The sequence below is a fragment of the Columba livia genome, unplaced genomic scaffold, assembly GCF_036013475.1.
Source record: "Columba livia isolate bColLiv1 breed racing homer unplaced genomic scaffold, bColLiv1.pat.W.v2 Scaffold_135, whole genome shotgun sequence".
Classification (NCBI taxonomy): Eukaryota; Metazoa; Chordata; class Aves; order Columbiformes; family Columbidae; genus Columba; species Columba livia.
This window is the reverse complement of record NW_027043031.1, coordinates 580,967-597,586: the sequence shown is the minus strand read 5'-3', so window position 1 is coordinate 597,586 and position 16,620 is coordinate 580,967. Positions and strand designations below refer to the sequence as shown.

The 16,620-nt window shown below is 51.7% G+C and overlaps 1 protein-coding gene across 1 annotated transcript; it reads right to left on the bottom strand.

The window, feature by feature from the left end:
- Positions 1–3,888: 3,888 nt before the first annotated feature.
- Positions 3,889–12,692, bottom strand: LOC135577741 (olfactory receptor 14J1-like; the record flags this gene model as incomplete). Its single annotated transcript, XM_065047862.1, has 2 exons — positions 3,889–4,008; positions 12,231–12,692. Coding segments are annotated over 2 exons (582 nt in total), but the record flags the coding sequence as incomplete, so codon positions are not given.
- Between the last annotated feature and the right edge of the window lie 3,928 nt (positions 12,693–16,620).

The window sequence follows — 16,620 nt, the reverse complement described above, 5'->3', positions numbered from 1 at the left end:
CACCACCCTGAAGTTAAAAATAAGACATATAAGAAATGCAGTTGGTTTTCATTTTCCCACTCACTTAAAAAATTTAAAGTGTTACACTTGCAAGTTCTCTTGATGAGCATGGAAGCAACACATTTGTAAGGAAAACAGAGATGCTTGGTTTTGTAACGATATGAACCGGAGGGAAATCACAAGTTATGTCGCGATGCATGATAGTATTGCAAGAACTGACCACACCATCTCGATTTTTGTTTAGGAATTAGTCAACTCTGGACATCACTAAGTGAGAATGTAAATTGGGAATTAGTTTGGCAGCAATTCGGTAAGAGGATTTGTAAGGTTCACACTGTTCTCCTGCTTCTGTTCTCACTGCCGGGAGCAAAAATGTCCTTGTTGTCAATAACACTCAATAAATGGCATGTGATAGAAAAATGACCAACAGGATGAGCAGCCGCCCATGTTCTGGTTTTGGAGATTCATCTGCCTGGGGACTTTTAGGACAGCGGAACTGGCTGAGTAGACTGGGTAGGGTCTTACTTTGTTTCTATGGAGAATTAAGCTAAGTCTAATTGGAGTCACTTAAATCCAGAATGTGAGGGCACATGTTCAATGTGAGACCAAAGGATGTGAAGACCCTTTGCAGCAGAGGATCTGCCCATGGGCATGTCTTTACTCTTCTGCAGTTAATGAAGCGCTTCCAACACGGCACCACCTTGCATTACCCCGAGTGCTTGAATTAGGGATAATTACCATGTCTGAGCTGTCAGGCAGCCATCTGCCAGCCCACAGAACCTGGTGCCTGAGCCCAGAGGCTATGCCTGTGCTTTCACACATATGCTTTCCATAGCAGGTGCCCTGGGGTTTAGCTGAGACCTGCTCCCCCGCCTGTTTTCCTACCTGGACATCTAGGAGGTGAGAGAGGCCACATGTCAAACACATGGAGCCGGCACCAAAAGGTTGAGATTCTTTAATGGAGTAGACGTAGGCTGGCAGGTTCCTGCACCCATGGCAGCACTTTCGCAGAGCAATTCATTACCATCATGTACTAGAGGATTGTTTTTCATAGTTTCTTTTAGCAACTTTAAAGGCAAAGAGAAGAAGTTCCTTTGTATGTGAATAACCTCCTCAGTAATTTCATGCCACCGCCATTCCCAGGTGGTTTCAGCCATGCCCAGTGCGTGACCACCAAGAGCAGGGACAGCGCCCTGGGCCTCCTGGGCACAAGGACAGCCTCGGGGCCAGCAGCACCCCGAAGTCCTTCCTCCAAGGAGTGCTGGGTGCATGGGCAGTGGGTGGGGTGGGACACTGGGGGCCCATGTCACCTCCATGTCACAATGCGACCACCGGCAATGCTGATGTCACAATGCCCCGGGGCAGTATAAAAGGGAGCAGCGTCCCGTGTCTGCTGCCAGAGCTGGCCTGGAGGCAGCCTGAAGACATCGGAGAGGAAGTCCTTGAGGAGCCGGTGGAATCTCTTGACAGGGGCTGAAGGAGGAAGAGCTGGACGAGGCAGCTGGAGTTTCTCCTCTGCAAGGCCATCTCCCAGCAGGGCAACCTTCCAAACTATCAAATTTGAGTGCAAGTGGAGGAAACCTGAGCCCATTGGGGAAAAAGTAACCCTGACCAGAGGAAGAGCCTTGAAAAACATTGGAGAAAGATCTACCAGGTCCCAGGGGTCAGGGCTCAGCCATTCTGGTGATGAACAAGCATCAAGGGCTGACATGGCACCAGAGCCACCTCCACATGGCCCTCACCACCTGGAACCAGCGTCTCCAAGTCTTTCCTTCACCAGCCTCCAGGGACAGGGACCTGCACTGGTTGTTTCCTTCACAGCTGTGTCAGCGATGGCCCTTCATGGGGTCCAAACACCCTCAGAAACTTGGGGTTTGCTTCTGCCTTTTACTTCACTAGAGGTTTGTTCAGTTTCAGTAGCTGCAGTTCAGAATTACGACTCCAGAGGGCTCACTAACATCTAAAATGCTTTTACAAGCCAAGGCTCTGTGCAGCATTTTCCTAAAGGCTTCAAGTCAGGTGTGGATGATTAGAGAGATTTCAGGAATAGCCAAACAGAGAGCATTTCCATAATAAATAGCAATAAAGCCCAATTTCTTCTGTTTCATTCCCTGCTCTCCCTTCCCTCCCTTTCCAGAACAGGCGGCATCAGCAGCCTCCAGTTCATATTGATGTGTTGCATCTCCTGATAAAGACTGAATATGTCAGAAAAGTGGGTGCCTAAATCACCATGTGAGTGAGGAGACAGGCCAGGACACCTCAAGAGGAGTCACACTCCTCTGGACCAAGAGGTGGGTGTTCCTGGCAATCTCAGGTGCTGTGCACAGCCATACTTGTGTTCGGGGAGCTGGTCAAGTGACCCATCTCTTGTTCTGTAATGGTGTCTGAGTTTGCTCAGGTCACCCCTGACTTGAGCCCCATCCACTGCTGGGTGTTCTCCAGACTCCTGCCTTCAGGAACAAAGTCCAGGAGACCTTGCTGGTGAAGATGGAGGCAAAGAAGCCATGAAGAACCTCAGTCCTGTCTGATTCTACTGTTACGAAGTTCAGCAGCAGGACGACGTTCACCCTGCCTATTCTCTTACTGCAAGTGAAGCTCTGTCAGCTCATCTTGCTGCCCTTCCTGTGCAGGTATCAAGTCGAGGGCAGCTTTGTCATCATCCCCACATCCATGGACAAGGTTTCTAAATTCCTCCTTTGCAGCTTCCCCTGCTCCCACCTCCTGTGTGCTGCCTTTGTGCCCTGGAGCTCCATCAGTTCAGAGGAGCAGCCTCATGAGATAAATGCTTCTGTTCAGGGGTACTTGGAGAGATCATTCTTGTGCTTGGAGCAGCCTGTCCTGTAAGGATTATCAGATTTCCTGAGCTCCTTCAGGCTTCTGAGCTGCTTCCCATGGCACCACCTGAATCAGCCCCCCCAGATATGTCCAAGTCTTCTCCTCTGGAGCCCACCAGCCTGTGCTCTGCTGCTGGCCTTCCTCCCTCCCCTCTGGTGCCTGGGACCCCACTGTGTCCTGCTCATGACAGCCAAGGTGGACACTGATGTTCACATCCCTCACCAGGTTTTCATTGTTTTCCAGTTCCAGATCCAGGTGAGAATCACCCTTGTTGGCCAACAAGGCAGCCATGTTAAGCAGTTGGCCCAAGATCCTTTGGACTGTTGGTACATGCAGCTCTGCCTCTGGCTCTCAGCACTGCTGGGTGTGTTTTCCAGCATCCAGGTGACATCACTAGGCCAGATTCACCACGTGCCCAGTTGGATTGTTTCCAAAGATGGGACTTCAAAATCTACCTCCCTCACATGACCCCTCACCTTGCATCATCCTCTTCTGGCACCAGGGGTCACCTCACAGCCAACCTCCAGACACTTCCCCTGCACCTGCCTCTCCTTTTTCCCACCCAGCACTGTCGTTTCTGCTGGGCAGGCAGCACCGTGCTCCCCATGGGGACTGCAGAGCCCTGGTGGGACAGCTCAGTGGTGGGAGGGCAGCCAGGGGTGGTCGGGGCTCCTCGGGAAGGCAGGCGGGTGGATGAGGAGCTGGAGATGAGCTCTGTGCAGAGGGGAGCCTGGTGTGCACAGAGCCTTGTCTTGGAGGAAGCTTCATGGTCACAGGTCCTTGATTACATGGCAAGTTGGACCATGGCTTGGTCTGCTGGGAGGGCAGCAGCACTGGGCACAAGCAACCCAGGAGGCTCCTGCAGGTGTGGAATACAGCATTTTGAGACAAACACGGACGAGCTGACGAGGGCTGGTCTCCTACTGACAGACAAGGTGGATCAGGCCGGGGATCTGAAGGATGAGAGTGGCCATGGCTGCAGTGACCATGAGATGGTGGAGAAGCAGGACAACTGCAGAACAAGAGTGCAGTCCTGCAGGAGAGCTGATTTCATTACTGGAGGATCTGCTTTGGCTGTCCTGGAGAACAAACAGGCTGTGAGTCCTTGTTCAGGGGCAGTGTCCTCAGAGCCCAGGAAGAAACCAACCTGATGGCCAGGGAGTCCAGCAGGGCCTGCAAGAGGTCAGCATGGATGAACAGGGACCCCCTGACTTAGGAGATCAAACAGCAGAAGGACGTGCAGGGAGGCTGGAGGGGAACAGGCTGCCCAGGAGACAGACAGACTGACAGACACCTGGCCTGGGGGTGCAGGGATGGAGCCGGCAAAGCCAACGCTGAGCAGTGGCTGAAATGGCCGTGCAAGGGGAGGGCACCCAGGAGGGCTTCTTCAAAGATATTGTCAGCACAAGGAAGGCGGCTGAGGGCACCCTAGTCCCAGTGGCCAGTGGGGCAGGGGACGGGTGACAAAGACAATATCAAAACAGCAATTTATCTGAAGAAAGATTCTTCCTTGGAGAGTTCTGGTACGAAATATAACTGGACACACTTATACATTTTACTATATATTTACCAACACATAAATATAATATTTTCCTTATGATCACATAGAAAGACAGACAACACAGGTCTGTTGAGATCACTGTCAACATGGCCATCTAAAAAGAGAACAGCTCAATTAACCTTTTTATCCCTCTTTCCTCCATCAGTCAAGAGTGGCCAACAGCTTCCAGCATGACTCACTGTGTGCCAAGGGTAAAAAGTGGCACTGACAGCCCATGGCTGTGGATTGTTTGTTGCCTTCGGCTCTGTACAAGACACAAGGATTATCTTTCCGAATGCTGGAGGCTTTGGTAGGAGAGAAATCTAGAGAACCTTTTTTAAAAATGGAGGGAAGAAGAAACCAATTGAAACATGCAGAGTGAAGGAAATTTTGTTCTTGCAACTTTAAACATCAAATGTTGTTGGTGTTGTAATTCTCCTTTCTTTGTTTTGAATAGTCTAAATATCAGTGTTTTCCCATTAGATCAAAATGAGATTTTTCAGGATGTGCATTAAGAGCAAGAGGAGAACTTCTGATCCTCCACTACATTTGCCTTCTCAGCACTCTCTCTGTTACCTGTGCATCTCATCTCCCTCATCCTCCAGGTATTTCCTCCTGCCCTGACTAAACTGACCATGTCTGAGGTCCCATTTCCAGCAGCTGATCTGCACATAAGCACTCGCCATTGCTCTCTGGGTTTCCCTTCCTCTTACTGTTTGATCACTCACACACTTGTCAACAATTCAGTTGCTGCTTTCAGCTTCAAAGAGTTAAAAGCTTCCTTGTCTTTCAGTAGTCTGTCTATTCTGTCTTTAGCCAACACTTTTATTGTGTTTATTTTATAATTTCCTTTTTGTCTAAAACATTTCTTGCATGGTTCTGCCTTGGAGAAGGTGAACCGCAGTGGTGGCAGCTTGTCCTTGGTGTACAGTTGAGGAGTGTGTTTTCTTTTAATCATGACTCTCATCAGGTGTGTTTTGTTTGTTCAAGGGTAAAGCAAAGTCCCTGTTTCCTGTGTGCAGTTGGGTCTGCAAGGAGAGCAGGTGGGAGCTGGTGCAAAGGAGCTGGCACATCCAGCTGCAGACTGCAGTGAAGTCTGGTGTGAGGAAAAGGGATGCAAGGCCCAGGGGGCCAATGAGAGAAACGATGGGGTTGGGGAGGTGAGGAGCAAGGTTGTCCACACGGTGTGAGACCTCAAGGGACAGCTTCTCCAGCCAGTCCAGACCTCCTTAGGAGAGACCCTGGATCCACATCAGACAATGCTGCAATCGCATCCTCTCCAAACTGAAAAGGATTAAAATACACCCTTTACAATAGAAAGACTTTTTTATCAGAAGCTTTTTGAAATCTTTCTCCATAATTACAGAAAGAAAACTCTAATTAACTATACAAGATTGGAAGGACATAACAAGAAGAGACATGGTTTGTTAGAGCTTTCTTGAGTGTAATGAGCCCCATGGTGCATTTGGCGCTGAGTCCTTGAACATCACTCAGGTGCTGAGAGGAGACTGCACAAACCCTTCCAGAAGTCAAAGCCAGAAGAAAAAAGCACTAAGTTCCTTGAAGTATTAATGAGTTCCACTGAGGGCAAGTACCAGCAAAGCCTCCCCAGGGACTCGTTAGAGCAGAGAATTGGAGGCCATGATGGCAGATAAACAAAGCGAAGCGTGCAGGCAGCTGAGGTGCTGAGAAAACCCTGGTTTAGTTGGATGAAGCAGAGAGGCCAAGGCCTGACCCCCAGGCCCTGGGAAGGCAGATCCTGTCCCTCACACGTTGCTCAGGGCTCTTCCTGGGGCAGGGGATGTGGGCTGTGTGGTGCTGAGTGAAGGACAATGGTGTGACCGTTCCCAGCCTTACTGGGGTGTGCAAGGAGGCCACGAGGTGCCCCAGTGCCTGAGGACAACACGTCTCCTCACAGGCCTTGGTGGCAGAGGTGATGGCCATAGCCAAGGGGACAAAGACTTGAGTTCTCTTGGTGACATCCAGCCTTGCCAGTGCCCTTTGCCATCTCCACCACAGGTTGTCCTACACTGTCCCTCAGCTGCTTCTGTTTCCCTGCAGGCTGTAGACACCCATGTCGCTTCTTCCCCTTGCTCTCACCCTTGTATTTCCATACATTGACTGATGTGTCTCCACTCTCATGCTCTGTTCCTGGAAACACAAGTACATGGACTGATCTCCTGCTCCTTCTGGATGATTTCTGGTACCACAGCACGCTCTTTGAGTGACATTTCTTCCTCCTCATGTCCAGTCTCCGCGTTTTAACCTGTCATGTGTGGCAGTGTTTCTCTCCTCTGCTGTAGAAAGGAGGATCCTGAAAACTACTGACCTGTCAGCCTCTTACCTGTGCCTGGGAAGATGATGGAACAGATCCTGCTAGAAGCTGTGCTAAGGAACAGAGAATGGTGACTCAACCACTTCCCTGGGCAGCCTGTTCCACTGCTTCACAACCCTTTCCATGACGAAATGTTTCCTAATATCAATTCTGAACTTTCTCTGGTACAAGCTGAGTCCATTTCCTCTCATCCTCTCACTTGCTACTCAGGAGAAGACCAACACCCTCCATGCTACAACCTCTTTTCAGATAGTTGTACAGAGCAAAAAGGTCTCCTCTCAGCCTCCTTTTCTGCAGGATAAACAGCCTCAGAACCCCCAGCTGCTCCTCAGCAGACTTGTGCTCCAGACCCTCAACAGCCTTGTCCCCCTCCTCTGCACTCACTCCAACACCCCAAGGTCTTTCCTACACTGATGGGCCCAAAACTGAACCAAGGATTTGAGTTGTGGCCTCACCAGTGCCGAGTACAAGGGGATGATCACTGCTCCGGTTCTGCCCACTACACTATTCTTGATGCACATCAAGCCATTGGCCTTTTTGGCAACCTGGGCACACACTGGCTCATGTTCAGCTGCTCTCAGTCAACAACCCCAGGTCCTTTTCCACCAGGCTGCTTCCCAGCTACTCTTCCCCAAGCCTGTAGTGTTGCAGGGCATTGTTATGACCAAAGTGCAGGACCTGACACTTGGCCTTGTTAAACCTCACACAAATGGCCTCAGCCTAATGAAGCAGCAGCTCCAGATCCCTCTGTAGAGCCTTCATACCGTCCAGCAGATCAACACTCCCACCCAAATTGGGGTCATCTGAAAACATAGTCAGGGTGCGCCTGATCCCCTCATCCAAATCATTGATAAAGAGATGAGAGAGAACTGACCCCATTACTGAGCCCTGGGGACACCACTCATGATCGGCCACCAACTGGATTTGGCTCCGTTCACCACAACTCTTTGGGCCCGGCCCTCCAGCCAGTTCTTGATCCATCACAGATACACCATCCAGGCCATGAGCTGCAGCTTCTCCAGGAGATGCTGTGGGACACGGTGTCAAAGGCTTTACTGCAGTCTAAGGACACAACACCCACAGCCCGTGTGGCGGATTCACTCCCCACGACAGACTTTCCCTCATCTGCTCAGCCGGTCACCTTGTCACAGAAGGAGATCAGGGTGGTCAAGCAGGACCTGCCTTTCATCCAGCCATACTGATTGGGCCCGATTGCTCGTCTCGTGTGTGTGACCTCACAGTCCTTTCCCAGCCCTGTTCCTGCTGTTGGCCAATCCCCTGCAGAGGCAGAAGTGACCTCACAGTGCCCTCCACAGCCATTAGTTCCTACTGGACTATGAGTTCCTGAGACACAAGTGACCACATGACATCGTACCCACCATCACCCTCCTTGTGGTCCAGTGTGTGAGCAGATCAAACTGAGCTGCTTTCATCAAATTTATCCAATAGATTTCCTATCAAGGGTTTGAGTGGAGAAACGTTCCTCAGAGGAGCTGCTGTATTTACTCTGGGGCATTTTACATCTCTGCTTCTGCCTCTGTTTTTTTCTCCTTCCTCTGTCTATTCTGATGTTAAAGAGCTCTCCAAGGCAAAGATTCATGGAATCCTACAATAACGCAGGTTAGAAGAGACCCCTGAACACCATCTCTGTCCCACTGACCTTTATGGCACCCCAAGGAACAGCTGATAGCATTTGTGCTCCCTTGGGTTCATCTCACCACATGCACACAGTGGACATGCACATGATGTGTATGCTTACATCTCATCTGTACAATGAAAACTTTTGACCTAGTTTTTTTTCATAGAATCATGGAATGTCCTGAGTTGGACAGACCCAAATTATCATGGAGTCCAACTGCTGTCCCTGCACAGGACACCCCACAGGTCACCCCGTGTGTCTGAGGACGTTGTTCAATCTCTTCTTGAACACTGTCAGGTTGGGACTGTGACACCTCCCTGGGGACCCTGTTCAGTGTCCAGCACCCTGTGGGGGAAGAACCTTTTCCTCATGTCCAACCTGAACCTTCCCTGGCACACCCTTCTTCCATTCCCTTGGGTATTGTCATTGGTCACCACAGGGAAGAGATCAGTACCTTCCCCTCCTTCTCCCCTTCTGAGGAAGCTGTAGCCACCATGAGGTCTCCTTTGAGTCATTTCTTCAGCTCTGATGCTCAGAAACCCCTTGGTTTGCTTTCTGAAGCAGAAAGGAGGAGCCATGACCTCCAGGCAATGGGAAGGGGGATCCTGTCCCTCACACACGGCTCAGGGCTCTTCCTGGGACCGTGGGATGTGGGTGTGCAAGGCCCAGGGAAGGACAACACTGGCACAACAACTTCCAGCTTCCCCATGGGGCTGCAAGGAGGCACCGAGGCCCCAGTGCCATGAGGACAACATGTCTTCTGCTGGGCCTCAGTGGCAGAGACAACTGCCCTGGCCAAGGGGACAGAGACCTGGGTTCTGTGGGTCCCTTCCAGCCTTACAGCGCCCTTTGCCATCTCCACCACAGGCTGTTCTACACGGTGCTACCCCTGCCCCTCTTTCCCTGCAGGCTGCAGACACCCATCTCGCTTCCCCTCTTGCCCCACAGCACTGCTCTTCCAGTGACATCTCTTACTCCTGATAACCAGTCCCACTTCCCAATCTGCACTTGGTGGTTTGTTTTTTTTTTTCTCTGCTGCTTTTTCCCACTACTTGAGAAAGCTTCACCACCTCAGAAACTGCCCATCAAGCAGAGATCCCAACCTGTTATTCTTCATGTGGTCTTGCACTTGACCAGAGAGAAGTAACCTCACCATGATCTCTTAAATCCCGTGAGTGCTGCTGGCCTTTCAGCTTCTGTGATACACACGACCATGTCCCTGCTGCTGTGCCGTCATTTTCTTAGGTGGGATGGATGTGACAACCTGTCTCCAAGATCTCTTCCTGGGTAGGATCTGTCATACATAGGCTGAGGTTCTTTCCCAGCCATGTCCCTGCTGCTGGGCTGTCACCTCCAGAGACAGAACTGACCTCACTGTCCCCTTCACAGCCACATGATTCTGACTGGATTATGAGTGTCTGAGACACAACTGAACTCATAATACCACACTCGTCCATCCCCCTCCTCAGCACGCCGGACCTGACCAAGACTGCAGTGTGTTCTACACCATCCTACACCTGCCCCTCTTTCCCACAGGCTGTAGACACCCATCTCGCTTCCTCACCTTGTTCATATTTGTCAAATATATTTCCTGTTAACACTGTGAGTGAAAAGCGCTCCTCACTGGAACTCCTGTACTTCCGTTAACACCTTCTGTATCTCCTCTTCTGCCTTTCTTTTATTTATTTTTTCCTATTCTTCTACCTATTCCCTCTCCAAAAACTTCTCCAAGGCAAAAATTCTGTCAAACCACAGGATAACTCAGGTTTGCAGAGAGCCCTTGTCTCACTCTTCTTGTCTCACTCACCTGCTCAGGGTGAACCAGGTGAGGTTGCTCAAGGCCTCCACCCAGGTTTGCATCTTCCTCAAAGGCACTGAAAGTGCTCTCTGTTACATCATAGAAGGGGAGAATAAAGACGTTCAACAGTGCTGGTCCAAGTGTTGGTCACTGGGAGATTACAGCAGTATCTGGCTGCACACAGGACTTTGTACCACTGATGATGTTTGGGCTTGATGGTTCAGCCAACTTCCCACCCAGCATCCACTTCTTGAGCCCCATCAGCACCACTCTGGCCAGAGGAGACCATGGCTGAGCCTTGCAAACACCCTGTACACAACATGCCTTTCTTTCCCCTGTCCATTCGGGTTCACCAATCCATTTTTTGTCCTTCACATTCCTGGACATGGCAGCAGGAGGACATGTCCCAACACTTTCCCAGGATGGGAGGAAGGGTGACCAGCCTGTAGTTATCCCAGTTCTTGTTTGTGCTCTTCCTGAAGATGGGTTTGAGGTCTGCGTTTTCTAAGGACCCCAGAAGCATTCTGGTTTCTATGGCACTTTTGAGAACACAATCCAGAATCAGGTGCAAGGGTGAGGTAGGAGACTGGAGCACTTGCAATGAGCCTGTCCAAGGCAGCTGAGATGAATCTCAGTGGGCCTGTGGAGTTTGTTCCTGGAGTCACACACAGAAATGTCAGGGTTTCATGAAGCATCCATATATGACCAGACCTAATGGACTCCTTATGCACCCAGGGATGTTCAGAGACAGAGTCTGTCCCTTTTACACACAGAGGCAGGAGTCACAGTGTCTGTCTGGCCTCCTGTTGCCACTGCAACGGGTCGGGATGCACCTCAGCCCTGTGGTGTGTCACATGCTCTGTACTCACCTGAGATGTCCCACATCATGAGGAATGGACACAGGGACCTCAGTTCAAGGAAGAAGATCCCAGTGGGTGGTTTCCCATGGGCTGTTACTCCCAACGCGAAGTGACCTCGAGAAACTGTCTGTCCCGCAGACCTTCATGGAACCTCCAGGAATAGCTGATGGAATTTTTCCTCACTCAGGGTCATGTCACCTCACATACATGATGTGCGTGCTCACATCTCATCTGAACAGTGCAAACATGGATTTCTTACCTGCTCATTCTGTGTCCCTCCATGGAGGGAAGAGCAGCCTCTGTGAGCTGGGGAGAGAGGTCAGTGCTGGAAATGGTGGTTGTGAGGGGCCAGTCCATGGTGATTGACCTGAGGCTCCTTCTATGGGGTGTCCAGTGCACAGGGGCACAGCCCAGCCCCTGCTCTGCTGGTCCTGCAGGTCTCTGTCAGGAGCCTGGCTGTGAGAGGACACTGCTGTGTGCCAGCCCTGCACACACACACTGGTCAGACGAACAATGATGTTTCATAAGTGGGTGACTTTTGTAGGAATAAGCTTGAGAGAAACATTGCAAGAAGATATAAACCATCATGCACCACCCAAAGATCACTTTTCCTTGTGCAAGTACTGTTACTGAGGCCAGCTCTGTCACAGCAGTGCCCATTGCCTGTCCCTGCCTGCGCCCACAGCACTGACACACAGCAGGACGGTGACCAAGCTGCCAGAGCACTCAGGCCTTGCACCAACACCAGGGATGAGAAGGAGAGTGTGGGAGTGGAACCAGAACAGCTCTGGAAGAACAAGCGCTGCTGCTCCCTGACAGGGCTGCCAGGATGGACTCTGTTCCCTTTCACCCATGGACACAGGAACTGTCCCTGCAGTTCCATAAGACCTTGCAGGAAGGATATAGTGAAAAACAAGTCACTAAAGAGCCCTTTATTCTTTTTAGAGACAAGGAGAGCAGTGCTGCTCATTTAAGAGGAAAACAGTTATAAAAGAAAAGCCAGCAGTGAATTAGAAAGGGGTTGACAACATTATCACAATAAGAAAACAACCAACAACAACAGAAAATCCAGTTGACAGGCTGGGCTTGTAATTAGCTACATTAAAACTCCTGTATAGAAGAAGATGGCCAGTTTATTGCTTCAGAAAACAGAGGGATATGAGTTTGCACAGGGCATCCTTGAGCTCCTGGTTCCTCATGCTGTAGATGAGGGGGTTCACTGCTGGAGGCACCACCGAGTACAGAACAGACACCACCAGGTCCAGGGATGGGGAGGAGATGGAGGGGGGCTTCAGGTGGGCAAACATGACAGTGCTGAGGAACAGGGAGACCACGGCCAGGTGAGGGAGGCAGGTGGAAAAGGCTTTGTGCCGTCCCTGCTCAGAGGGGATCCTCAGCACGGCCCTCAAGATCTGCACATAGGACACCACAATGAAAATGAAACACGTAAAAAATAAACAGGCACTGACCACAAGGAGCCCAAGTTCCCTGAGGTGGGAGTGTGAGCAGGAGAGCTTGAGGATCTGGGGGATTTCACAGAAGAACTGACCCAGGGCATTGCCCTTGCACAGGGGCAGTGAAAATGTATTGGCCGTGTGCAGCAGAGAATAGAGAAACCCAGTGGCCCAGGCAGCTGCTGCCATGTGGACACAAGCTCTGCTGCCCAGGAGGGTCCCGTAGTGCAGGGGTTTGCAGATGGCAACGTAGCGGTCGTACGACATGACTGTGAGGAGACAATACTCTGCTGTGATCAAGAAAAGAAACAAAAAGAGCTGTGTCGCACATCCCAAGTATGAGATGGCCCTGGAATCCCAGAGGGAATTAGCCATGGATTTGGGGAGAATGGTGGAGATGGAGCCCAGGTCGAGGAGGGAAAGGTTGAGCAGGAAGAAGTACATGGGGGTGTGGAGGTGCTGGTCCCAGGCTATGGTGGTGATGATGAGGCCGTTGCCCAGGAGGGCAGCCAGGTAGATGCCCAGGAAGAGCCAGAAGTGCAAGAGCTGCAGCTCCCGTGTGTCTGTGAACGGCAGGAGGAGGAACTGGGTGATGGAGCTGCTGTTGGACATTGGCTGCCTGTGGGCATGAGGACCTGTGCAAGGAGGAAAGACAGTTACATGTTAGAGGGGACTTCTCTGGGGAAAATAAACATGCTGTTTCCCATGGAAAACCCCCTGCCTGACGGAGGGATGTTTCAGCTCATTCTCTCTTTCTACTAACTGAGAGAAATTGTTAATTCCAGTTTAAAATGCAGCTTGGGCATCTGGTTTCCATGAACACACCTTTGAGGCAAGATCCACTGAACTGGTGTCAGAACAAAAACTGACCCACACTCCCACCCCAGCCACAGAGAGCAAGAGCACCAGGGACAGGTGGACAAACAAGGAAGAACACTGAAGGGTTTCCGAGAAATAAAGCAAGGACAGAAAGGCAGACGGGCATGCTGTGGAACATTCTCCTGACCCAGCTGTGCTGCTGCCACTCACATGATGACACTGGAGAGCAAGTACTTTTAGCACCTTATTTGAGTACCCCGTTCCAGGAACCCTTCACCTGGAGGTCCACCTGCTGAGGTGGAGACTCGTGACCTGGACCCCATGGCTTTGGGGCAGAGGGTCTGCTGGGGAGGAGAGGAGACCAGGGGTTGCACTGGGAAATGTGTCTGCAATCGAGAGCATGTGAGAGAAGTCCCTAAATCCTGTCCCAGCATTTCTGGCAGCAGTTAACTCTCCCTGCCCATGTCTGTGCTGCCTGCAGCTGTGTCTCTGTCCCTGGTCTGCTCCCTGTCAGTGTCACAGACCCCGTCCCACCCGCTGTGTGCTCAGCTCTGTCCTGCTCACACCTCCTGGCACTGCCCAGGGGCAGCTCTGTGTGTGCAGGGGCTCAGGAGCAGCTCAGACCAGTCCTAACGAGAACTGGGGTCTCAGTGTCTGCTCCAAAGAGAGAAATAAATCCCCATCTCCCACTGCACACCCAGCCAACCAAGAGTGGAAAACTGAAAGCACAGACTCCTTCCCATGCAGCTGTTCCTGTGTTGATGTTGTTGTTCAGAAGGACCCTCTGCCATGTCTGTGGGGGGATCTGGAGCTCTGAGCAGCCCTGACCCACACAGCCCGCTTCAACCCCACAAGCTCCCTGCCTGCCCTGCCGGGGGTCGCTCCTTCCACCCACAGCTGCTGCCATGGGATCTCCCGGGCAGGCTGAGCGCTGACCCTGGCAGGCGGCAGAGTCCCTGCCCGGCACAGCCCTGGGGTGCAGGGACCCTGCTCTGCAGGACAGCCCTGGGCACCCCTGGGTGCTCACCCGCCTTCACAGCTGTTCAACATGGCCTGACAAGAGCCCCGTCCTTACAGACCCCACAAGCTGTGCCTGTGCCAGTTTCAGGAGATGCCTCCAGGAGCTACAGCTGCACTGCCCTGCACCCAGAGACTTACCATGGCAAGAGCTGCAAAGGTTTCTCCTCCAGTGAGCTCTCAGTCATCCTCCCACTCCTGACCACCTTTAATCTCTCTCTGCCTTGCTCGTCTCCTGAGATCCCCAGGCAGAGCCCTCAGCCCTGCTGCGTGTGCAGAGGAGCTGCTCCTGGGCAGAGCTGTCTCTCTGCAGCGCTGCCGCTGCCATGAGCTCCCTGTGTCCCAGGAGCCCAGCCCAGCTCAGCAGCACAGGAGCAGCACAAGACGCTTTAATGACCCCTCTGGTGGGTTTGGGGCTGAGCCCATGGACCTCAGACCCTGAGGGGAAGGTGATGAAACTTCTCAGAAAGTCAAACTCAGATGCAAACTCAAAAGTTCCCTGTAATATTAATGGGCCCCACTGAGGGACACAACTGAAGAACTGACCCCAGAGTTTGGTTAGAGCAGAAAACTGGAGGCAGAGATGACAGGTCAGAAAAGCAAAGTAAAGGTCTCTCTGATGCTGAGTAACCCTGGATGTGTTTCACTAACCAAAGGCACAAGCCCTGACCCCCAACCCTGGGGAGTCACATCCTGTCCCTCCCACGTTGCCCAGGGCCCTTCCTGGGACAGTGTGATGTGGGGCTGTGCAAGGCCAAGGGCAGGACTATGGTCCCACACCTCCCAGGTTCCTGGCTGGGGACAAGGAGGGTTTGGAGCTCATTGACAACATTTCCTGACACGGGTGACTGAGGAGTCAGTGCGGTGAGGTGCCCTGTGGGACTTCACACTTACAAACCAGAAAGAGTTGGTCAGGATGGAACAGTCAGGGATGGAAAGTGGAGCTGAGGCTCCTGGGAGATGAGAACAAGGCCAAGAGCAGGATTTCAGGAGAGCAAGCTTTGGCCTGCTGAGGGACCTGCTTGGGTCCTATGGGATATGACCTTGGTGTCTGCAGAGCTTTTCTCTCCCATCTCCTCCCTCCTCTCTCCCACCTGCTGTTGTGCAGCATTTTTACCCTTTCTCAAATACAATATCCCAGAGGTGGTGCCAGCATCACTGAGTGGCTCAGATTTGGCAAGGAGTGGGTCCATCTTGGAGCAGCTGAAATCGGCTCTGTCTGACATTGGTCAAACTCCTGTTGTCTTCCCAGAGACGTGACAACTGTAGCACACCCACACCTACCCCCAGTTCCAAGAGTTTGTCATGTAAACCCAATAGAGAGTGACAATGTGTTGGGTGTTACAAACTACATGATCATGTAGAAGAAATGGACAAAATCTTCTGTCAGCAACTGAAGGAGGAAGTCACCAGTCAATGAGCAGGTTCCTATGGGGAACTGTAATTGCTCTGACATTAACTGGCCTGGCAAAGTGGCAAGTGCCATCAGTCCAAAGGATCTTGGGCCAACTGCTTAACATGTCTGCATTGTGGGCCAATGAGAGTGATGCTCAACTGGATCTGGAACTGGGAAACAAGGAATAGCTGGTGAGGGATGTGAACATCAGTGTCCACCTTGGCTGTTGTGACCAGGACACAGAGGGGTCCCAGGCACCAGAGGGGAGGGAGGAAGGCCAGCAGCAGAGCACAGGCTGGTGGGCTCCAGAGGAGAAGACTTGGACATACTGGGGGATGGTGGGCAAAGTGGTGCCATGGAAGTAGATCTGCAGGGTGAAGGAGCTCAGGAAATCTGATAATCCTTACAGGACATCCTGCTCTAAGAACTAGAATGATCTCTCCAAGTACCCATGAACAGAAGCATTTTTCTCATGAGGCTGCTCCTCTGAACTGATGGAGCTCCAGGGCACAAAGGCCGCACACAGGAGGTGGGAGCAGGGGAAGCTGCAAAGGAGGAATTTAGAAACCTTGTCCATGGATGTGGGGATGATGACAAAGCTGCCCTGGACTTGATACCTGCACGGGAATGGCAGCAAGATGAGCTGACAGAGCTTCACTTGCAGTAAGAGAATAGACAGGGTGAACATGGGCCTGCTGATGAACTTCATAAGAGTAGAATCATATGGGACTGAGGTTCTTCATGGCTTCTTTGCCTCCATCTTCACCAGCAAGGTCTCCTGGGCCTTTGTTCCTGATGGCAGGAGTCTGGAGAACACCCAGCAGTGGATGGGGCTCAAGTCAGGGGTGACCTGAGCAAACTCAGACACCGTTACAGAACAGGAGATGGGTCACTTGACCAGCTCCCTGAACACAAGTATCGCTGTGC